The sequence below is a fragment of the Neofelis nebulosa genome, chromosome 1 (genome assembly GCF_028018385.1).
Source record: "Neofelis nebulosa isolate mNeoNeb1 chromosome 1, mNeoNeb1.pri, whole genome shotgun sequence".
NCBI classification, from domain to species: domain Eukaryota; kingdom Metazoa; phylum Chordata; class Mammalia; order Carnivora; family Felidae; genus Neofelis; species Neofelis nebulosa.
Window position 1 is genome coordinate 160,152,271 of NC_080782.1, and position 23,859 is coordinate 160,176,129.

The 23,859-nt window shown below is 49.4% G+C and overlaps 1 protein-coding gene across 4 annotated transcripts in view; it reads right to left on the reverse strand.

Moving 5' to 3' along the window:
* Positions 1 to 1,996: 1,996 nt before the first annotated feature.
* LOC131505034 (serine/threonine-protein kinase MARK2-like) overlaps positions 1,997 to 23,859 on the reverse strand; it is a 51,016-nt gene continuing 29,153 nt past the window's right edge. For 2 of the 4 annotated variants that reach the window (XM_058718211.1, XM_058718291.1), the window contains exon 2: positions 1,997 to 3,121. In XM_058718211.1, coding sequence (XP_058574194.1) covers positions 2,015 to 3,019 — 1,005 coding nt within the window. In that variant the 5' untranslated portion in view covers positions 3,020 to 3,121 and the 3' untranslated portion in view covers positions 1,997 to 2,014. Of the gene's footprint in view, positions 3,122 to 3,157; positions 3,243 to 23,859 lie in introns of those variants that run through there. The other 2 variants (XM_058718128.1, XM_058718383.1) reach the window with 2 other exon arrangements.

Sequence of the window (23,859 nt, forward strand, 5' to 3'; positions counted from 1 at the left end):
AAATGAGCAGTAAATACTTGCCGCACTTTGCCCTGGGCAGTGTTCCCAGAGCTTCTCTAAATGACCTTATTTCAATTTCACAGCTGTCCTCGAGGCGGGCATCACTAGCGTATGCATTTTATAGGTGGGAAGACTGAGGCCCCGAGAGGTTAAGTGACTTCCCCAAGGTCACACGGCGAGTCAGTGGTAGAGCTGCGATCTGAACCTGACTCTGGAACTGCACTCCACGCTCCCTTACCTATTCTCGGTGGCCTCAGCTCTGAAGGGCAGGAACTGGGTCCTGTGCCCCATGGAACCTCCACCATATATACCATCATGTAAACGTGTTTGTTGAGTGAATAAATGAGTGAATTATGCACTCCTTGTCCTTTAAAACACAGTACAGTCAACCAGTCTGCTGGCACAAATCTGGAGTGTTTCTGGTCGGGGATGAAGGGGAGAGAGGAGTGAATCTCCTGGGGCACCCAGAGGTGACAAGCCTCTCAGTAGTTACAACTCGGGGGCCATTACTAGGGACCTCTCTGATCTCACCCCACCTCCTTCCTCACCAGTCTGTTATATTGGGGTTCTCTGTCATGTATACAGAGGGCACAGAGCCATGATTTGGTTTTATGTGGTGTCTTAAGACTTTCCAGTGAGATAAGTGGATTACTGTTGGCCCAACATCTGGGCAAAAAGAGCCTGCTATGCGTGGTCATCCAAGTCAGCTTCTGGAGGTGGCCAAAGTGAGACATGAAAGGAAGGGGGCCATGATGGACCCTGCACCTGTGGCCAGTGAGAGCAGGTGAGTCCGGAGCCAGGGCAGAAGGGAGGAGGGGGACAGCAGGGGGGAGGGTGGGGTAGGGAGAGCTGGGACATCCACCGGCTGAGGTCTGGTCCCCAGTGGGTGCACAGGAAAGAGAGGGTGATATCCAGAGTGTTTGCACCCAGCTCATTCCTTCCCCACCAGGTGGGCAGTCCCTGGAAGGGGACCCGGGGCTCCCGCTGCCCACACCCCATTGTGACCCATCCCCTGGACTCCCGCTGCCCACACCCCATTGTGACCCACCCCAGGGGCTCCTGCTGCCCACACACCATTGTGACCCATCCCCTGGACTCCTGCTGCCCATACCCCATTGTGACCCACCCCCGGGGCCCCCGCTGCCCACACGCCATTATGACAAATAAAGACAAATCTACTTCATCCTAACCCCCGCAGCATATATGCTGGCAATCATCCTCCACGCTTATGGCCTGCCCAGATCCATCTAAAGGGTCTCATGGCTGAGGTTTCATTAAACGGCAAGAAATGGCGTTTTCCTGGCAACAGCTAGCCCCTCAAGGTCCTGGAACCTTGAGTCCTAGAGTAAGTCTGGCTCTCTCCCTAACCCCCTCCCAACCTGAGGGTATATAATGAGCTACCCGTCACGACGCCAGTGCAGCTGGAGAGCCAGTGCAGCTCTCCCTGCCCATGGACCTGTCCCCGTGCTTTAATAAAATCACCTTTTTGCACCAAAGACTTCTTCACGAATTCTTCCTTGGCCATCGGCTCCAGACCCACGAACCCCCCATCACTCCAAAACTTCACCACCTCCACCTTGTGCTTCCTACAACTCCACATCCAGCAGGTCACTAGCCCACCGACACTCCTCCAGCCTGTGAAGCTGTTCTGGATCTGGTCCCACCCGTCGCCCTGGCCAATCTCCTGTGCCATGTCCCCGGGCTTCCTGGAGCTCAGCATCGTTCCCTGCACTTAAAATGCAGGGACGGGGCTCCTGGGTGGGCCTCAGTGGCTCAAGCGTCCCACTCTTGGTCTTGCTCAGGTCGCCATCTCACAGTTTTGTGAGCTGGAGCCCCGCGTCGGGCTCCGAGCTTATAGCACAGAGTAGACTTGGGATTCTCTCTCTGTCCCTCCCCCACTCACACTGTCCCTTCTCTTTCAAAACAAACATTTAAGTTCCTTTAAAGTTAAAAAACAAAATAAAATAAAGGCACGGACACGTGGCTCTCATGGCTCTCATTTATTTACATTTTTTTAGGGTTGTATTTTGTTATTTTTTTTAAATACATTTTTTAATTTATTGAGAGGTTTGAGAACCTGATTTTTTGGCTCTAGGGACATCCTCCCTGGCTGCCTGTATTCACTGCTGGTGTCGGAGTTTGTGGCTGGCAAGTTGCATCTGGGCCCGCTAATCGTGGTCCCTATGCTGGTCCCTTCGGAGGTCAGACTACTCCGCTCTGAGGACAGGCCTGTGCTGGAACAGGTTGCGAGGGAGCTCCAGCAGCGGACTGTGGTTGGTGTGTTGATCGTGGGCTGGATAGTTGTCAACGTGTACCACATGTTTTCACTCTCCAGGGACATGAAAACCAGAGCACTGTGCTCCCTGTTTTCGATATTTCGTTCCGCGTCCCAGAAGACTTCCCCCTCAAACGGCTCCAACCCGGTGGCCAAGCAGTACCAAACCACCCCCAGGTTCCAAGCGCTTGCAGAAGGGGTGTCCTCCCTTTGCTGCAGGAAGAGTCGCGGGGCAGAATAAGGGGGGCTGTCCCAGAAAGTGTGGAGTTTGTAGCCAGCAAACTGGATGCTCAGTCCAACCCCCGTGCGTTTTACCTTCAGCTTCTTGCCAAAAAGCAGTGTCTCCAGCTTCAGATACCCGCCTATCATACCTTGTTGGTGGCAGTACTCCACCACCGATAACAGCCGGCAGAATGTGTCTGGAACCTCCTCCGTCACTTGGCCATGGTGCGTAAAATCGTCACGCAGGTTGTCTCTGCTTACGTATTCTGAAAGGAGAACCAACGTTTCCTTGGTGTTGATCACCTCAAGTGACTTGACAACACTTGGGTGACTTGAGGTCTTCATATTCTGGGCTTCACGACAAAGTCCCTGGAGGCCAGCGGGGTCCTTCTGGGTTTTCTTGATGAACGTCACATCAGACTGCTTCCTGGGGGGGACGCTGCCCTCACTGGTGATCTCGGGGATCTCATAAATACAGAAGTCCTCCTCACCAGCGGTAATGGCCTTACGCCCCTGAAGCATGGTGACCTACTAACTATACTAACGCTAAATAATGCTAATTACACGGACTATGCTAACCAACAATAACAACCTACAAAATTTGCCAATACTAACAATACTATGCTTATGAACTATACTAACAACGTGAACTATACTAACGATATGAACTATACTAACAATATGAACTATACTAACTGTACTAAAACGCTAACACACAAAAAAAAAAAACAAATGAAAAACACACACGCGCACACACACACACACACACACACACACACAAAGAAAATGAAGCGAGGAAACGAAGAAAAGTTGAGAAAAAGAAAAACTAAAAAAGGAGAAAAAAAAGAAAAAAGTAAAAACAGAAAAAGGCAAAAAAAAGTTGGGAGAGAAAAGGAGTAGAGAAAAAAGAAAAATTAAAATAAAAAAATAAACAAAATGAAAAAAAGAGAATCGAAATCAAACTAGCTAGGGTCAAAGGCCGACAGGTCACCAAGGCTTCCTGGGCTGTAAAGACCAAACACCCAGCCGAGCCAGGGTCTTATATAGACAGGTCTTGCCATGACTTCACCATGGGGCTTTGTGAGGGCACAGCAAGAAATGGGCCAATTATGCAATCATGGCTGGGGATGTCTGAGACCACAGTGGTTTCCTCACTTTTTACTCCTAAAACCCCTTTACTCAATAAAAAAAAAAAAAAGACCCCCAATGGGCTTTTTGTTTGTTTGTGTGGGCTTTTCAAGATTGATATTTACTTTGTTAGAAATCAAAATCTATAAGATGGTTCAGTGGCCTTTTCACTTCAAGTTTAGAAAACTGTAATTTTGGCTTGTATAGACCTCGTAATGTCTACACTTAAAATACTCAGTTCCTGGTCTCAAAATGGTGCTACAACGTATAAGGAAACGTTGTGTTGTGTAAAACACGATAAAGCTCATTATTAACATCTATAAAGCTCAGAGGAACATTGCTTTTCATCATATTTTCACTGATAAGGTTGTGAGGAGATTTCTCATCAGAAACCTTGGAGGCTAGAAGGCATGGGTTGATGTGTTGAAAGCATTGAAGGAAAAAAGCTGTCAACCAAGATTCCTACATTTGGGAAAACTGTCCTTCAAAAATGAGGAAGAAATGAAAACATTCCCAGATCAACCAAAGCTGAAAGCCTTGCCCTGATGACTAGACCGGCCCTGCAGTGAAGGGGGTCCTTCAGGTTGAAATGAAAGGGCACTGAACAAGTAACTCGAAGCCTTCTGAAGAAATAATCTCCGGTAAAAGTAAGCAGACAGACAATTATGAACGCTAGTATTGTTATGACTTTGGTCTGTAGCTCTACTTTTGGTTCTCTATGTTAAGAGACTGATATATTTAAAAACCTAATTATTCATCTATGCTTTTGGACACAAGATGCATAAAGATGTAATTTTGTGACATTAACAACTGAAAGAAGGTGGGGTCAGGGCTGTAAAGTAGCTGAGTTTTCATGTGTTATTGAGGTTAAGCTGGTATAAATTGACATTACAATGTTGTAACTTTAGGATGTTAAAAGCAATCCCACGGTAACCACACACAACCACACACACACACACACACACACACACACGCCACAGAACATACACAAAAGGAAATGAGAAGGGAATTAAAATGTTTCACTACAAAAAAAATCAACTAAATGCAAAAGAAGATAGTCATGCAGAAAATTTGAGACCGAAAGCAATTAAGGCATATAGAAAACAAAGAGCAAACCACAGAAGGAATTCCTTCCTTATCAGTGATGACTTTAAATGTAAGCAGATTAAACAGATTAGTGAAATGGATAAAAACATAGGATCCAACTATGTGTTACCTACAAGGGACTCAGATCCAAAGACACAAAAAAGTTGAACATGAAAGGAAGGAAAAAGATAATCCATGCAAATAGTAACCAAAAGAAAGGGTGGAGTGGCTGTAATAATACCAGACAAAACAGACATTAAATCAGAAAATGTTACAAGAGACAAAGAAGGACATTTTATATGAATTAAGAGGTTCAGTACAGCAAGAAGAAAAAATGATAAACATTTACACACATAATGAGAGGCCATTATCGACAGAACTGAAGGGAAAAATAGTTCTATAATAATCATTGGAGCCTTCAATATCCCACTGTCGATAATGGACAGAACAACCAGACAGAAGGTAAGTAAGGACACAGAGGATTTGAAGAACACGATAGCCCAGCCAGATCTAACAGACGGGCACGGGACCCCACCCAACAATAACGGCACGAGGGACCTTCTCTGAGACAGACTTTGCATTAGGTCACGAGTTAAGTCTCAGTAGATTTTACAAGATAGCTATCATACAAAGTATCTTTTCCAACCACAAGAAGATGAAGTCAGAAATCGGTAACAGAAGGAAGAGTGGAAAATTTAAAAAGCTGTGAAAACTGAAAACACACTCTCAAAGAACCAATGTGTCCAAGAAGAAATCACAGTGGAATGCGAAAATACGTAGAGGTGAAGGGAAATGAAACACGACGCGTCAAAACTCCTGGAAAACAACAAAGCAGTGGTGAGGGGGAAATTTATAGCTGTAAACGCTCACAGTAAACATCAAGACAGATCTTAAATCAACACCATAGACGTGCAACTTAAGAAACTAGAAAAAGCCAAAGGTAGCAAAGGGAAGGAAATAATAAAGATTAGAGCAGAGATACATGAAACAGAGGGTCTTTCTACTCCTTACAGACGTAGAAAGGGTTAGAGTGCTATCAACAAGTGTATTCCAGCTCATTGGAGAATCCAGATACAATGGACAAATCTCTAGACCTAGGAAACCTACCAAGACTAAATCACAAAGAAAGAGAAAATCGGAAGAGATTCGTACATAACTAGGGAGGAGATTGAGGCTGTAATCGAAGACCACCTGACAAAAAAAAGCCCCGGATCTGACAGCCTCACTGGTGAGTTCTACCAAACATTGGAAGAATTGACACCAATCTTCTCAAACTCTTCCAAAAACTTCAGGAGAAAGAACACTTCCTAACTAATTCTATCAGGCCGGCATTGCTTTGATGCACCCTAAATATCTCTGGGCCACCTTCCAGACAGTCACCAGAGGAGTTTTCTAAAATATCCAGCCACATGAGTTATTTTCTCAGCGACAAAAGAGACCTTTCTCTTGTCTGTGGAAAGAGAGGACCAGTAGTGTCTCCAGAATCAGGCTGAACATCTATGGACCTCTTCTGAGAGCCTCCGTCCACAACGGATGGGCCACACCGCAGACTGGACACAGCTGAAGCGGGGCAGGGGGTGGGGTGGGGAGGGGAAAATTCACGGAGGTAACCTGGGCTTCAATTGGTCTGTCAGCTGCTTTGACTGCTTTGGGCATCTGTGAATACAACAAGCCATGTCCTCGTTGGACGCTGGGAAAGGACAATCTATCTGCACATCCAGCCCTATGGGCTGGAGTCTCCCAAACGAGGCCATCGTTTGTTTTTGGCAACTCTGCTCCACCACAATATTCATCAGACTCCTGAGAAAGACAACCGATGAAGGGATCCATAAATGGTAAGACCATCTTGCACTTAGCTGTGTTTTGGAAAAGGGAGATATTAGGCAACTGGGCCTTTAAGGTTTTGCTTGCACCCTGTTTGTGGAATGGTACGTGTGTTTATGTATGTTGTAAATGTGAGATAGTTTCTCTATCTCCGGGTGGTAGTTGTGAAAATTAATTTGTAAAAGTGCTCTACTTAGCTGGTTTGAAGGCAAGTGCTTGTAAGAACTGGGTGTTCTAGGGGTGCCTGGGTGGCTCGGTCGGTTAAGCGTCTGACTTCAGCTCAGGTCATGATCTTGTGGTCTGTGGGTTCATGCCCCACGTAGGGCTCTGTGCTGAGGGTTCAGAGCCTGGAGCCTGCTTGAGATTCTGTGTCTCCCTCTCTCTCTAATCCTCCCCCATTCACGCTCTGTCTCTCTCTGTCTGTCTCTCTCTCTCTCTCAAAAGTAAATAAACATTAAAACAATTAAAAGAAAACAAAGAACTGGGCGTTCTAAAACTCAGAAAGATAGAAACTAACCCCAGGTGTCTTTCAAGTTCAAGTGATCTTGGATAATATTTGGTATGAAAGCTAATGTAACGTTGTTCGTTTAGTTCAAATGGACATAAGTCTTTAGAATTGCCAACAATAAATATGATAGTTTCACTCTGCTTGTGTTTATTGTAAGTCAGACCAGCTGTTGGCGTTGTGACTGTCACAAAATGTGATGGAAAAGAAAAAGACGTTAGAGCCCTGTCCAATGGCTTCTGAAGCCTTATGGGCAAGCGAAGGACAGAAAGACAGATGTAAATAATTTTAATAAATGTAATTAATGCTACTTGAAAAAATAAGCGAAAAAATTCTGTATTTAATGAAAGTGAGACTGGTTATTCAAAGAGGGAAAACTTGGGGTACCTGGGTGGCTCAGTCTGTTGAGCATCCCACTCCTGACCTCTGCGCAAGTCATAATCCCAGAGTTGTGGGATTGAGCCCCGTGTCAGGCTCCAAGTGGAGCCTGCTTGAGATTCTCTCTCTGAGTGTCTCTCTGTGTCTCTCTCTCCCCCCCTCCCCCGCTTGTGCTCTCTCTCTCTCAAACAAAATTTAAAAAAAAATAAAGAGGGGAAAACGTAGGACAAAATCTGAAGGAATGCGAAAGGGAAAATTGCAGAAGGTTTGCGAGAAGGGAATCTTTCGAAAGAAATGCTGTGCATGGTCGGGACCGAGATTCTGGAGTTTCGCATGTAAGAAACAAGTTTATGAGGGCAGCGATCGACCCCTGGGGAAGAGAAGGGGGAGGCAGAGAACGATGTCAGGCAGAAGTTGAGCAGTGACACTTCAACGGAAGCCTTAGCCGACTCTCTGAGCAGTCTCGAAAGTTGGACTGCCCTTCGGAAGCATCCAAACTTAGGAGAAAGGGGCTGGCTCTTCGTTAGCGTCTTTGGACGTGACCACCTGGGCAGCGGGCAATGCCCTTGGCAAGGCCGCTGTGTACAGTCACGGTGATCCCTGATGATGTCTGAGCGTCGAAGGCTGTAGGCAGCATTGCTATGGCTGGGAGACCTTGGTTCCTGCCAGAGATTCTGGTCAGCACATCCCAACACCCGTCACAAGAACTCAGACCAATGCAGTGCCCTGGATGTCCTTGTCCAAATAAGTATGTATCAACGTGGGAGGTGACACGGAGGAAGAGAAGAAGGGACTGCATATCTTTTTAAAAATTCATCTTGTTGCAACGAATGAGTTTTAGTATCCAAAGTACTGCGGTATAAGACTGGAATTTGGGTTTTCTCGCTGTTAATGTGACAGAGGCTTCTTAGATGATGGGTCAAAATTATCAACAGAGGTTTTTCTTTACCTTTAATCTGCCTAGAAAAACAAAGTTTCTATGTCTTGTCTTTGTTAGGTCTTTGCTTACTTAAGGAAGTTGAATCTGCTCCGTGTTAAGAGAGCTAAGGTTTGCTCACAGCTCCATTTACCTTGCTGTCTGCATTTACCTTGAAAATCTCTTCTTGCCATCCTGGCTATATAAGTATCCCGTTTTGTAACGATCTGTAATCCTATTTAGGCACGTGTTTTGAAACCTTCTGGTATTTCCCCAACTTCCAAAAACCCAGCTTGTGAATGGAAGTCTTTTTGACGAATTAGGCTTATTCCCTGGTGTGTCAAAGGACATGGGAGGCATCATCAAATAAGCGATGAGGAACCTTCTTAGGCTTTGTTGTATGGGTGATTGCTCTAAGTGTCCTAGAGATTTTATAAGATTCCTAAGGTTTTGATATGTCCTGGTATAGCGTCATCGCTTGTAATACGAACTACTGAAGTATCGTGTGTCACAGAATCTCCTTGCCAGCTGCACTGCATTGACAAATACAGCTCTCTGATCCCTTCAGGATCATAAAGCTAAGCTTAGTAAGAATTCCCAGAACTAATGGGGAAACTGCTTTCAAACAGACACTTGTGTAAACATTGCTGGTCCTCTAATGTTTGCTCTTCTAAATTTAAGTCTGCCTATGACATTTGGTAGACGTTTGGTAAATAAGTTCCTCATAAACAGATAGGAAACATTTATCCCTTTCTCCCTACCTGGTACCACCAGAATTCAAAACTCTCAGGGAGTATTCTCGTATTTTCACGGCAGTGTATTTATTTGCAGAAGTTCGATACGAATCCGTTCTCCTTGCAACAGGACGCCACTGGAAACATTGGTCATGTTGCCAAGGCTTTGACTGGAGTGTCATAGTTGAGGGAGATATGCCTAGACTCAGCTACAATCAGAGAGCTTTAAGGAACTAATTAAGGTTGACTTTGCCGAGCCAATGAAGCCCCTTGGAAAACTTGCCTCGTACCTTGCGTACAAAGTTTCCAGCAGCCCTACCAGGTGAATAAGGAAGGTTGTCACTTCCTGGCAGGTGCAGGAACCTCAGGGTATTTGGGGGATCTCGAGAAGAGAGGGAGCCACCCACATCTATAGGTATGGCAGGCAAAGGCTGGTGGCCAGTATTTGGCTTGGCTTCTTGAGCCTGACAAGGCTGTTAAAAGTTCAATCTGACATTCCTTACGAAAAGTTCCAGCGAAGCAGATTGAAAAAACCAAACACTTATGTGACCAATCACCGTTGTGATGGCGCTTGTGTAAACAGGCCCAGCTTCAACTGGACAATTTTACAAACAAATGTGTCCTAATTTGGCGATCTTTGGTGGAGATGAGGGTGGTTTCAGAGAGAGAGAGATTGTTACAGTAACACACCTGTGAAAATGTAAGATCATAGTTCCGATGAACCGTCTTTGAGAGTTCGTTGGTTGTCTATACACCTGGGCTGGGTCCTGAATTCTTCCGGTTTCCTTGAATGTCTGACCCTGACTCTCCAAACTAAGGTTTCCAGTTTTCTCCCACTGTGTTGACTGGAAGCACTGAGAACGAAAACTGCTTTTCCCTGAAGCCCCGCAAACCAAAGCCAGACCACCCGAGGTACACGTGACAGAAAAGTGGCCCGGTGATCTAAGGGCCACTCAGAAAGATCACCAGAGACACACGGATAGCTGAACAAGCTGATCGCAGCCTTCCCGACTGGACAAGCTGCCATCGGATCATCCAGACGTGGACGTGTTCACGGATGGGGACAGTTTCACGGGTCAAAGACAAGGAAGAGCTGGGTGCAGTGGTGACCCATCAGCTATCGTCTGCTGCGGAAGATGCCACAAAGTGGACTGACTGCCCAAGGGAACCATGCTGGCAGCCCGTCAAAGACTCCAAGACCCTCTGGAAGAGCTTTAGTGCCAAAGATAGACTTAACTACATATCAACCCCAACGTCCCTTGGAGGACCAAAGAGGAGTTAAGTAAGGAGTGGGGGTTTGGACACCGTGCTGGCATTGATACTGGCTGGAAATAGAATGAATCCTTACCCTAGAGCATCTGATGAAAGAAATAATTAGCCACATTCTTCGAAGCACCCGTTATGGGAAAGATGCCACTCTCCAGTGGATCCAGAAGTATACTGTGGGCTCCGATTTCAGCGAAATGCTACAAAAGGCAACGCTTGTGCTAAAAACAATCCTAAGACTGGGTGCCCACAAGTTCTCAAGGGTATACAACTGAGAGGCCCCAAACCTGGGGAAGACCGGCAGGCAGCCTTTCCCGGAATGCAAAGAACAACGGGAAATTCTCGTGGTTTGCTTGTATCTGCAGACACCTTTATCAACGGGGTTGAGGTTCCTCCCTGCTGTTCAGAGAAGGCCTCAGGAGTTGTCAAAATGCTTTTAAGCGAGACCATTTCTAGGTTTGGACTGCCGCTAATAATTCAGAGTGACAATGGAGTGACAACCACAGCGTCCAAGGCCTTGGGCATTCAGTGGAAATCACACGCTTCCTGGAGACATCGAGAGAGTGGAAAAAGGGAAAAAAATGAACTTTGGCAAAGCTCTGCCAAGAAACCCACTTCACTTGGGAACAACCCGTGCCATCTGCCCTGCTTTGGGAAAGAGTGGTCCCTAGAAGAGGGCTTGGTTTAAGCCCCTGTGGAATGTTATATGGAAGACTTTCTATGTCCTTTTCGTGACCTAGGAGTTGCTGGCGGGGCTGCCACCAGCGATTTGGATACTATCAGGTACATCCAGTGCCTGAGTTTGCTTCCGGCAGGCTGATGTACCTCTCAGATGTGTCTTCACGCTGCCTGAATCCCTTAGTGACATCCAAAGGTGTCACTAAAGATGTCAGTAAAGACCTGAAGAGCGGGAGCCCAGAGGACCAGCTCCAGCCTCACTGGACAGGTCAGACCCTGCGAGGTGCTGTTGACCCCCCACTCCTCCAAAACTACAGGGAATTGAGCCGTGGATTCACACTTGAATGACAAGAATCCACAGGTTCCCTACACCCTGTCAGCAGGGAGGAGGTCGAAAGGGACCCGGCTCAGACCAGTGAGCCTCTGCCGGACCTGAACCTCCGACTCGGGGTAACTGGTCCAAGGGAATCAAGCCATGAGTACAACATACTACCTGTTGTTCTCTAGTACCCCTAAAACCCTAGACACACATGGTCCAGGAACTATTGACCAAAGTACAAAAATCCTGGTAATGCAGAACATTCCTTTCCACCCCAAAGTTTCCACTTGTCTAACCCCAGTCTTCACCCCACCTCAGCAGGAAGTAACGGCCGCGGCCGGGTCGTGGTCCCAATACCCACAAGAATGAGGACGGATCAAAAGACCCTGGGGACTGAAAAGGGTAACCAAAGGGTTAGCAGCCGCAACTTTGTACCCTGACCTTTTTCCTTTGACACTAAGTACCCCTGACTCTCCTCCTCTAGGGAGGTGGATGTGAGGCTCGCCCTCCTGCCTCTGGAATAAACTCTTGCTTTGCTTTATACTCCATGTCTCAGTGATGGTCTTTATGCACATCAGGCAGATGAACTTGGGTTCACTACACACGGCAGGCACTCAGTAAAGACCGCTGAACCCACGTGGACTCTGACGCTTGGAGAGTTAAGTGTCTGGTGCGTGGTGACACAGGGTAGGACGAGGAGAAGGCTTTGATTTCAGAACTGTAGTGCCTCTACTCCTATCCACAGTGCTAAGAAGTTTCTGTTCTCCTCCCAAGACCACCTGTTCAGCCCTCGGCACAGCACCTCCGTGGCCCCAGCCCCTGTCCCTGCTTTGGAGCCAGCTCCCCATTCTGACCTGGAGGTGACAGACAGCTCAGCCCTATTTACCCAGCTCCACCAACATCCCAGCCTCATCTGCCAACCTTGGCAATTTTCATACCACCTCGCACACAAAATAAATTGCACGCTCCCATTTTGGGTTTGGGGGGAGAAAAGGCCCAGTCAGTTAATTACAAAGGCTGCCTCGCCTTGGCACGGAGTGGTGGGAGATGTTCACAGGAAAACGGATTAATTTGGACTCATTGCTTTCCCTTCCACGTCCTCGTGCCAATTAAGACAACACTTGTAATCAAGCCCACCTTCTTCAGAAGCAGCCCCCACACTCCCCAAACAAGCAGTCCTCAGGTTTCACTGGCTGGCTGCTCAGGGTCCCGAGAAGCTTGCTGGGACCTTTGGAAAATGCCAGTCAGGGTTTTAGGATTCTTCTGCCAGGGGTGGGGTGTGGGGGGACCTTCAGGAACTGCTTGGTTCGGTGTTTCTGAGCTCACACTGGTGAGCTGGGCACAGCCAAATACTGGACGCTGGCCTGCTTGGACAGAGGCTGGGTGTCCAGGTTGCCTGCTGGAATCACGCGGGAAGGGGGCAAAATTCAGAGTCTCGGGTCCCGCCCCCCGACCCTACCGAGTCAGACACGTCAAGGACAGGGCCTGGAAATCTGTACCTTCCACAGGCACCAAGGACAGGACCTGGAAAGGCTTTGGGTGGGAAGTCTCAGATCTGCATTTGAAAGCCGTGTTATCTAGGGAAGCTGTTCAGCATTTCTCTACCCCAGTCTCCCAGAGCTCAAACACTGGGGTGCACCATAACCCTCTTGAACGGGTGGGGTTGGTTGTACAGGTGCGGTGAGGCCCCGACCCATGGCGGACACTCATTACGTGGTACTGATTCCTATCAGTGAACATGACTGAGTTCATTTCAAGGGGTTGATGAGAAGCAAAAGTGATGCTTTGGTGCTGCGGAAAGTCCTTGTGCCTTAACTACGGCATCAGCACTGGCCCCGGGCCCTCCACGCAGCTAATCATTCCTTCAGACTCCAAACTCTGCATCACTCTTCTTGTCCCACCTCCCCCCACCACCCCCACCCCGAACCCCCTGAAACCAGTAAATCATTATCATTAGAAGGTTCAAAGTTGGGAGCCTCCACAGGCTCCTTCGGAATGGAGTGAAAACCAGATACACACCCCCCGGCAACAAGGGAGCCAAGTCCTAGGTCTGCAACATGGTCAAAACCGAGTCGTTTCATTTGTGGAAAATGAATACATCTGACTTTGCACCTGTCTCGCCCGGGGGAAAAGTAGCGCGCGCGCCATCGCAAACGGGCGTCTCCCGGCAAAACCCGTTCCCTGCTGCTCGGGGAGGCTCAGACTGCCAGAAAGGCTGCGGCCTTCAAAACCTGTTTCATGTGGTTTGTCCATTTTTGGGGTGTTTCAGCTGTCCCATTCTGTTGGAAGCCTGGGTTTGAACATCAAATGGGTTTTGTTTCTCCAGCAAATTTCAGGGAACGCCAGGGGATCCTGGAACTGGATCCCACATTACAAGCAGATGCTCCCTTCACACCTGAATCTCCTCCCCATGACCCCAGAAAGTGTGGGTCACCCCTCTGCTCTCTGAATACAAAAACGGGGAGGGGGTTGGAGCTCTTTTGAGAGATAAGAAAATGACCCGTGTTTCTCTTGATGTCAACATTGCCGTGGCCAATGAACTTGCAGTGCAGGGGTAACACTAGGAATGTCTAACCAGATGGGCCCTTTAGCACCTGTTGTGACCAGAGGGCTGTGGCAATGGAGGAAAGGCTGGAGGAGCCGTCCTAGCTGGCCAGCAGCCTTGCAACGGCCTCCCACTCTGTCCAGGCTGTTGCAAGCATGGATTCAGAACATGTACCCAGATGATGGAGCTGGAATTTGCGGGAAGCTAACTTCCTGTCAGTGTGAAATGTCTCAGGCAGTGATGAGCCCCCATCCCCGGAAAGGTGCAAGCAGGAGCTGATCCTCTAGCAGGGATGTAACAGGAGATGCTCAACTACACGGTGCACTCTGCCTCTTCCATGTGGTACAGATCTCACGACCACGTGCTGGGAGTGAGAAGCCCACTTCGTGGACTCACAGACCCTTCTCCCTTCTGGGAGTGCATTTCCACAGAAATGCCGTGCTCAGACCTGCGGCACCTCCCTGCATTGTCCCCGTGGTCCTGGGTGGCTACCACCCACGCCAGGCCTGGCACACACTGCCTCAGTGAGGGGACCGGGCCATGCCTCACTCAGTCCGTTACATAACTGGCCGCTTCTGAAAAGGCGCTGTACCGAGTCACAAGGGTTAGCAAACTAGTTCAAGGTAATTTATGACTCTGGGATGCTCGGATTTCTAAATTCAACAGACCTCTACAAACTGCAAAAGCTTCAAGCTCTCTCCCCAAGGGAGACTGCCCGGCCCAGCCCGGGGCAATGGTGCTGACGCCAGGTTGGCAGGACGAGCTGGCACACTAGCAGGCCTGGCTGGCTTAACTCACTATGAGCCCCAGGGAGGCACTCCTGGAGGCCTCCTGAAGACGGCTCCCCTCCCCCCCCCGCCCCCGCACCACCGCCATTCTTCCCTCCCTTGTCTCTGGTATGCATGAGAAGGTGATGAAGATTTTTCTCGTGTGCTGTGATGGCACCGAAACCACAGCGCATTCGGGGTTGCTACATCCTAGTTGGCTTGTTTCTCTTTTTTAATGCTAATAATATTGATTTTGGGTACAGTGGATCTCAGGCAAGGGAAACTACAGTAAACGAAAGCTGACTCTAGTCAAACGTGGCTAATGTTTCTTTTTTCCTCGGGGGTGGCAGGCAGGTTCAGGGACAAAGCTCTTCTGCACTCCGTGAGGGGTCCCATGGCAGACCCATCCCAGAGTCCTGGACCAGTCACCAGGAGGGAGAGCTAGGGCCTGGTTGGGGTCCAAAGGGACCATGCAGTCTCATGGTAAAGAGTGTGGAGTCTGGAACCAGACCGCCTGGGATCAAATCGCAGCTCACTCCATCACTGACCTGCTGAGTGACCCCAGGCAAGCCTCATAAGGGCTCTGAGCCTCAGCTTCCACATCTATAAGATGAGTGTAAAAACAGTGTCTCCTCACAGGGTGTTGAGGACCCCACGGAATGCTCAGGCCGGGCCCTGGCACATCACAAATGCTGCAGAAGTGAGTTGTCATCCACATCATCAGAGGCCATGACTCTGCATCACTCAGACCAAGGGTGGAGCCTTCCCGGCAAGGATTCGACTCTGTTCCAGGTTTGAGGGTGCTGGGGTACTGCTCCCAGGGCTCTCCCTCCCCTTACTGGGCAAGGAGCCGGTGGGGAGTGAGAGGCAGGAGTTAAAGCTCAGCTGCTTCATCATCAAAAGGACAGCAGGAGGGATGAGGCAGGAGTGAGAAGCAGAGGTGGCAGGAGGTTTTCAGGCCCCCAGGAACAATGTGCCCAAATGGCTTTCACACCAGCTCAGGGGAGCCCATGAGACGGAAATGGAAAGGCAGGCTGTCATGTCTGATCTCTCCACCCCAGGGTCCTGGGTCCCAACCCACCAGCCCTACTGTGCACAGCCAGACACCAAGAGGAAGGAACACAGAACCCGCCTTCAGAGAATCGGAGACAGACTCCACGTTGGGGTCACCCAACACGGTCGTTGTGTGGCCATTACAAACTCAACCTTCCTCTGTGCTCCTGTTTCCTCATCCTCACAAAAACATCCATGGATGGGGCGCCTGGGTCCGTCGGTTAAGCGTCTGACTCTTGCCGTCAGCCCAGGTCACGATCTCACAGTCAGGGGACCGAGCCCCACATCGGGCTCTGCGCCGACAGCATGGAGCCTGCTTAGGATTTTCTCTGTCCTTGCCCCTTTCCCACTCTCTCTCTCCTTCTCAAAAAACGATAAAGAAAGAAACATAGAAAAAAAAATCCATAGATGGCTGCACAGGGCCTCCTGGGGCACCTGCACGTACCAGGGATCGCAATGGTAAAAAGAGGGAGAGGGGAGAACACGCGGACAGCAGGCATGAATGACTGCAGGTGTGCTACAAATGATCAGAGATCTGAAGAGCTCAATACTTAGGAGTTTTAAAAAGGCTTCTTGACATGTGACTGGAGAAAGGCCGCCCAGTTAGTAAACGGTGCTGGGACATCGGAACCAATTCCAGACACATTAAAAATCTATATTTGAAAGAGAGAAGTTGAAGAGGGGGATATTTTGGGGGAATATCTTTCCAAACTTGGGGTTGGGAACAATTTCTTTAACAAGGTGTTAAAAGCTCGGTAAGCATAAAAAAAAATCGATAGGTTTGACTGCAGTAAAGTGTAAATTTCCTTTCACCAAATGACGGGTGAAAAGACAAATCACTAAAAGCAGAAGACCTCTGGCATATGTACAACTAGCAAAGGATCAGTATCCAGAATACATAAAGAAGTCCTACAAATCCACAGGAAGAAGAGAGGCAATGAGCAAAAAGACCACAGCAGGCATGTCGTAGAGGAGGAAACGGAGTGCACAGATGAACACGGGAAAAGCTGCCCGATGTCACGAGGATGCAGGGAAGTGCAAGGTAAGGTCCCCGTGAGAGATTTCACATCCATCAGGCTCACAGTGAGGAAGACATGTGACATCTGACAGCACCGAGGGTCTGAGAGGATGTAGATCAGCTGGCACCCACGGTTGATGAGCGTGAAACCTGGTCTGGCCACACTGAAAACCACTTTGGCCTTTTCTTGTTAGGTTGACCAGTCCCATAGCTTAGAATCCTGCAAATCCACTCCCAGGAGTCACACAAGGCACACCCAAGAAGAGTTCGTCGCAGCACTGTTAGCAAGAGGAGGGGGAGAAAGGAAATGACCCAGATACTCATTGACAGAGCAGTGCAAAAAGAAATTGTAGCACAGTCACACAATTTCTTTCCACACTGGTGACAGCAAACTCCAGCTACACAGCAGCACAGCTCAAGCGTAGAGACAGGGAAATGTTGAGTACAAAAATGCAAATTTTAGAGATCTACATACAGAGAGCAAGTTTTTAGAGCTTGAGAACAAAGAAGCAATCTAATGTTTAGGCTTATTCAGTCGGCCTGTGAGCAAGAGAATGGCAAACAAACAAACACCAAATTGCAGAGAGGGGTGACCTCCAGGCAAGGAGAAGATGGAAGTGACTGGGAATGTTCTAGTTCTGGAGTTGAGCTGCGGGCCCACGGATGTTCATTGTCCCACCATCCTTCATAATGCACGAAACACACGAAGTATTAAAACAGAACAGAGGCAAAGGAGAAAAGCAAGAAGAGAAACATGGTGTGGGTCCAGACACATCCAGTATGATTTCCTTGTCACACACATAGTTGACTGTTTTCACGTGGTGTCACGGGGGGTACCAAGAGTTCCGTCGAGAGGCCAGAGCGGGAAGTGAAAGGACAGGCAATTGGACGAGGGCATTCTTCCCTCTGGGCCTCAGTTTCTCCATATGCAAAATAAGGGGGTGTACCAGGAGTGGCAAATGGCTGGCGTGCATAACCCAGGTCTCCCCTTCCTCACCCGCTGCGGACACTACTCATGGATTGCAGCACTGTTTCACATGGAACACAGACACGCAGCGTTGGGCTCCGCAGCTGGGCCCTGCAGGCTGTCAGGGGTGCCAGTCTGAGAGGGCACACTAAGTGATACCTACGTGCTGATCTGGAGAGAGTCCCTCCAGCTGTGGCCTGGAAGGTTCTGAAGCCTCACCAGCAGGCACTAGCTAGTCTGAGAGGCAGGGGCCCTAGGGAGGAGCCGACTGGCTTTGGAACTGACCCTAGCTGGATCCTGGCAGTGTGCAGCCTCAGCTTCTACACTGCCCACGCCTGTGGCCTCCGGTCCGCCGCGGCGGGGGGGGGGGGACCCTGCCCCCACATCATCTGACCAGAGCCCGTGCTCCCATCCGTCGGGTGGGCAGGCTCATGTCTATGCTCTGCGGGTGAGCTCTGCTGGACCTGAAAACGGCAAGACGGGCAGAGGGCCGGGCAGGAGCTCAGCATCACCCTCGAGCCCAGAGAGTCGTGGAAGCGGCCCCGTTGTGCCAGATTCAACCAGCTCTCTGAGGCAGGAGGATGGCATTCCTTTCACCACCGCCTAGGCCTGCCTGGGCCTGCAGGCCTTTGCTCCTGTGCTCCCCTCCATACCTGCCCCCCCTGCCCCCGCCTGTCCCCTCTTCCTCCCCTTATGGTCCCAGCTCACAAGACTCCTCCTTGGTTGTGCTATTCCATCTACCTCCCACCCCCACCCCCCCAGTGAGCGCTGACGTCCCTTCCTCTAGACAACCACCACACAGAGGTCAGCTTTTCCGAGGAGAGCTTGTGTGCTGGGTCTGGTCCAGTTTCTGTGGGTGTCTGTCCCCTCCAGTATGGAGAGCCCAGCAGGGTCCACCTCACAACCCGCATGAAAATAATACCATCAAACAGCCACAATTCCTTGGAATCAATGGGCTTCTCCGAGAACTGTCCACCTACTGCCTAAGCCGCACAGCCAGTGAGGTTGGCAGTCGGGGATTGGTACCTCCCTCCCTATTCCAACAGTGAGAAACTCAAGGGCCACAGAGGGGGGTGACTTCTCCAGCATCACTGCCCACCCTCCAACCTTCTGGGAGGCTAAGAAGCTTTTCTGTCATGTCCCATTAGGGCCCTCAAACCCCAGGAAACACCTCATTTCCCCAGAGCAGGGGCCTGCTGAGTGACCACAGCCCCTAATCATGGAGAATCTGGTTTCATCCGTGTCCCTGCGGATTCTTGTAATAACAAGATCATGTGGAGAGACATCATACCCAGGGACGTGATGCTTCGGCGATTCGTGTCTCTTTCATTTTGTTCACCTGATACACGTTTTAAATGACTACTGGGCTGTGGACACAGGAAGCCTTGATTCACTAGAAAGAACCGTGGTGGGTTTTCTTAGAAGACAAAGTCAGGCATTTAAGGCATCCAGACGTGTCCAATGAGCAGAGTGGAGACAAAGATGTCTCTCCCGCTGCTGTGTCCGGGAACACAGCTGCCCACACACGCCCACCACACCCTCGGATCAGAGCCTGTCACTGATATCCACGGTGTGAAAGGGCTTGGAACCCACTGTCATCTTTATCACCATCCCTCGACCCCAAGAAGCAAACACCATGAGCTTGCAAAGGCACTCCAACAGGAATGCTCACTTGTGTTCCCAAGAATACACACAGACGCCAGATATTTACTTTTGGTTCCCACTTCTCCTGGGTTCATCCTCTTTCAAGTCCTGGAAACTCAGGGCACCACTTCTTGCCCTACAATCCCTCCATCAGATCCCCCCAACGCCCACTCTCCCAGGAAGCTCCCCCCACCTGGACACCTCCAAATCCTCCTCAAAGCCATCTCTGACTCCCCCTCTTCCTTGCCTTCTTGCTGGCCTCTTTACACTAATTTCCTGCTAGAACGATCATAATGGGTTCAAATGCTGCTGCTTGCACACCTATCTCCCCCATCACCGGGCAGGTTGTGGGAGCAGGGCGCAGGACTGATGTACCCCCGTTACCTCCAGCCCCTCAGCATGGGCCCGGGCACATTGGTGGGGGGTGGAGTAGGGCCTCAAAGAAGCATGATCTAAATCCCTGGGCTCTGTTTTCCTCAAACTTAGAGTGTAGTGAAAGAGCTCTAATGACAAAGAAGGTAAATTCTAGGTATTCTGAACAGAGACCAGGCAATCCTTTCCTGAGTATTTCACAGTGAAGCCAAGACCTCGTTGGTGAGTAACTGTCAACTGCCCAACAATGGGAGTGAAGAACTTTCCCAGGAGAGAAAGAGTCACAGACAAATGTTGTAAGGAGGGAGGGAGCAACTTGAGTAAGGACCAAAAGGCCAGTGGTGCCTCAGCAAAGCAATGGGGCGATGGGCAATAGTTATGGATTAGGCGTATCGGCTAGGTTAGGATGGGTTATGCTGCATAACACACAATTCTCTATATCTCAGTGGCCTACAATAAAGTTTCTTTATGTCTCAGACTATATGCACATGTGGCTCTCCTTCGTCTCCTCTCCCCTCTGGACTCAGGTTGACAGAGCAGTCTGTCTCTATGTGGAATATTGCCATTGTCGTGGAAAAAGGAAAAGAAAAGTGGTAAAGTACTCACTGGTTCTTAACGCGTGTGCTCACATCTGTTTTCACTGTTCAGCAGCCCCTCTGCCATGCCTGAGGATAACATGGGCCGTGCTGTATAATCCTCCAACCGAGCAGGGCACTTCGATACAGGGCACCGAATATGGGGGAGTGGTAATCCAGTTCCACACCGTGCTTATGATTTTGACGTCTTTCCTAGGATCAGTGAAATCTGTTGAATAAACTGTTCATTTCTAAAAATCCCTCTGGCTGTAGTGAGAGACACAGACTGGAAATGGGCAAGGGTGGGATTCGGGAGAAAATTCAGGAGGCTGCCTCAGTTTCCCCAGGCAATAAAAAAAAAAGAAAAGTCCTTTACACTAGGGTCATGGCAGTGGAAATGGAGAGAAGCCAAGAGATTTAAAAGATGGAAGGGTCTAGTGATGTACAAAGAAGAGCAGAGGTGAGTGAATGTGTGACCCCAGAATGGCAAAAAGGTACAGCAGGCTTGGCTTCTCATGTCTTAAACAGTTGCTGGCTCCCATCTTTGGGCAGGACCAGCTACTCTATTCTCTACTTGTCCATGGGCTCTCTATGTTCTCCTAAGAAATCTCCCTTCTTGCTTGAAAAAAAAAAAAAGGCTGAGCTAAATCAAGATGGGAAGACATGGATGTGGTGAGCAGCCGAGTGAGCTGACAAATGAGTGACACAATGACCAGGGGAATTAATTCATGTCTCCAAGTGTTCAAAGAGTGAAGAGAAACTAGACCCAAGCGGAAGAAAAAGAAAGTCCTCCCACTGGGCATGCCTCAAAAGGATCCCTCGCCTCCCTACTGACACATCAGGCATCTTTCTTCTCCCACGGGGCTATGACCAATTTCGGCTATAACAGAGAAAGGGGAGTGGGTGAGAGAAGAAGAAGGGAGGGACAGGGAGGCAGAGGAAGGATGGGCTCCATGGACATATAGCAACCTCTATAGAATCCTCTCGTCTCTTCCATGTGGCCTCCCTCCCTATGCTTTCTTTTCAGAGTTCCAGACTTGACTTTCAGTGGTGGGAGGCCTTGGGATTCACAAACACCTCAAAAGAGAATTTCTGTAGCAGCACCATTAGGCCACCTTACAGGAATTTAGAGCCTTGGGGTCCACAGAGGCACAGAGAAAGCCGCGGGGTCTCCTCTGCCCTGGGTGTTCTCAATAGCCAAGAAGAGGAAGGTTCAGACACAGAACTGTATGGTTGTGGACTCAGTTCAGGGCACCCACGGGGACAGCAAACAAGATGCTCCCTGTGGCAGCAGAGGGAGTGTTGTGGTCACTGTCCATGGTGCTTACTGGCTGACTCAGCTGGAGAGGCTTGTTCTAAGACCCAGCCACACAGGATGTCAGAGCTGAGAGGGCTCCAGGATTTCAACTTTCCTAGTGCCTCATTTTGCAGATAAGAAAGCACAAGTCCAGAGAGGGGAAAGACTTCCCTCGGGGCCACACAGTGGGTGGCACCGAGGGACTGGAAGCTAGCCTCTAGATGCTTGCTCAGACAAAACTCATTTCCTTGGAAGGCTCCTGGGATTTGCCCCCAGACACCCAGAATAATTAGACCCTGAAAACTTACGGGAGCACATAGTAGGTACTCAGTGGACACTGGTTGACTGAATAAACGATTATACCGGGGCGCAAAAAAACAAATCTTGAAGCTGGGCGTGGGCCCTGGATCCTGAATTCAAACAGGAAGTCGTGTTCCTTTTTGGTATGGGTGAAATGGTACAGAAGAAAGCAGTGGGGGAAGGGAAGAAGTGCTGCCACGAAGACAGTGGGGTGGCGGGAAGAGGATAAGAGCAGTTGCAACCCAGGATATTAAGCACAGAGGAGGGCAGCAACTGGACACTAACCTCTGTTCTCTCAGGTTCACTCCCACCCTGGAAATCAAGTTGAACGGCTCAGGAGTTTTTCCTTAGGGAGGGTGGTCACACGACCTCAATCTGGCCATCCTCCCTGGCCACAGTGATTGGCTCAGCACTGGGTACGTGCCAGTCAGGTCCCAGTGGGTCCAGACCTTAGGGCTGGAATCATAGGGAATGAGGGGTTCTTTTTCTGTTGGGAGGCTGAAGGTGACTGTTGGGGGCCATCTTGCTTTCCTAACAGAAAAGCCCAGCTGAGAATGACACCAGCACAGAGGAAAGTAAGCAAGGCCAAGAGGTCGGGAAAGATGATTGCTACTGATGTCATCAAGCACCCAGGTACGGCCTTGCCTAAAACTGTCTGCCCTTAGCCTTCTTAGGTACATAAATCATTCTCTCCTGCCTCGTTTGATTGCTTGTTTAGGCCTCTTTGGTTTTTCTGTCACTCAGTGGCTATCAAAAAACAACAACAACAACAACAACAACAACAACAACAACTCCAATTGCTCCTTGAAGTTGTCTAAATGGAACATCCTGGAATTGTGACAGTATGGATTTAGGCTAGGTTCAAGGGGGACTTTGAGATAACAGTGCAAAACTCCACAGTATAACCTGGAGAGCCAAATGGATTCAAACCGTATCTGTTGGCGGCCTGCTATAGGCTGGGCCAGTCACATTACCCAAATTAATCTTCATAGGACCGACCCTGTTAAGGTAGCAACTGATGACCCCATTTTAGAGGACGTGGCGGAGGCTCAGAGAAAGGAGGTGACAGGGCTATAGCTCGGAAGTGTGGAGCCCAGATTGCACACCCGGATTCTGCTGTGTGCAGCCTGAGAAGCCTCATGGTACGGCCTGTCCATGTGTCAGGGCACCCGGCCCCACACCTGGCATTCTGTGGGTGCCTGAGACTTGGTAACTGTCATGTGCCTGTTACAAGACTCAAAAAAGCAATGTGCACTGAAGGCAGGCAGGAACCTTCTTTCCCCAGCACTAACACAACTTCCCAGTTCCCCGAGGACTAGAATCCCTCTCTTTCCCTTGCTTTCCTTGGCAGAGTCCTGCTCATGTGACCACAGGGCAGTCCCCCATTCACAGCCGGCATTGGGAGCTGCTACAAGGGAGGCCAAGAGCCTTCACCTCTCGAACACCATGCCTGGGGACATCACTTTCCTTGGAGCCTTGGGGAACCTGACGCCCGACTTGCACACCCGAGGTCTTTTCCAGAACATGCCAAGAGTCTCACTCGGTTTGGAATGGGATGTATCCATCACTGCACTTTCCATGTCTCACTCGTGCACTCCTTTCTGTGCACGGTGGCCTCCCGTGCCTGCCACAGGAGAGGCCAAGATGACAAGAAATCAACAGCTTAGCACTTGAAGGGACACACTAGGCAAGAGCTGACAGCTGGAAAGCTCTATTTAGAAAAGACCTCACGTGGGGCGCCTGGGTGGCTCAGTCGGTTAAGCGTCCGACTTCGGCTCAGGTCACGATCTCGAGGTCCGCGGGTTCGAGCCCCGCGTCGGGCTCTGGGCTGATGGCTCAGAGCCTGGAGCCTGCTTCCTATTCTGTGTTTCCCTCTCTCTCTGCCCCTCCCCCGTTCATGCTGTGTCTCTCTCTGTCTGAAAAATAAATAAACGTTAAAAAATAATTAAAAAAAAAAAAAAAGACCTCACGCTTTACACTGAAGAGGCTG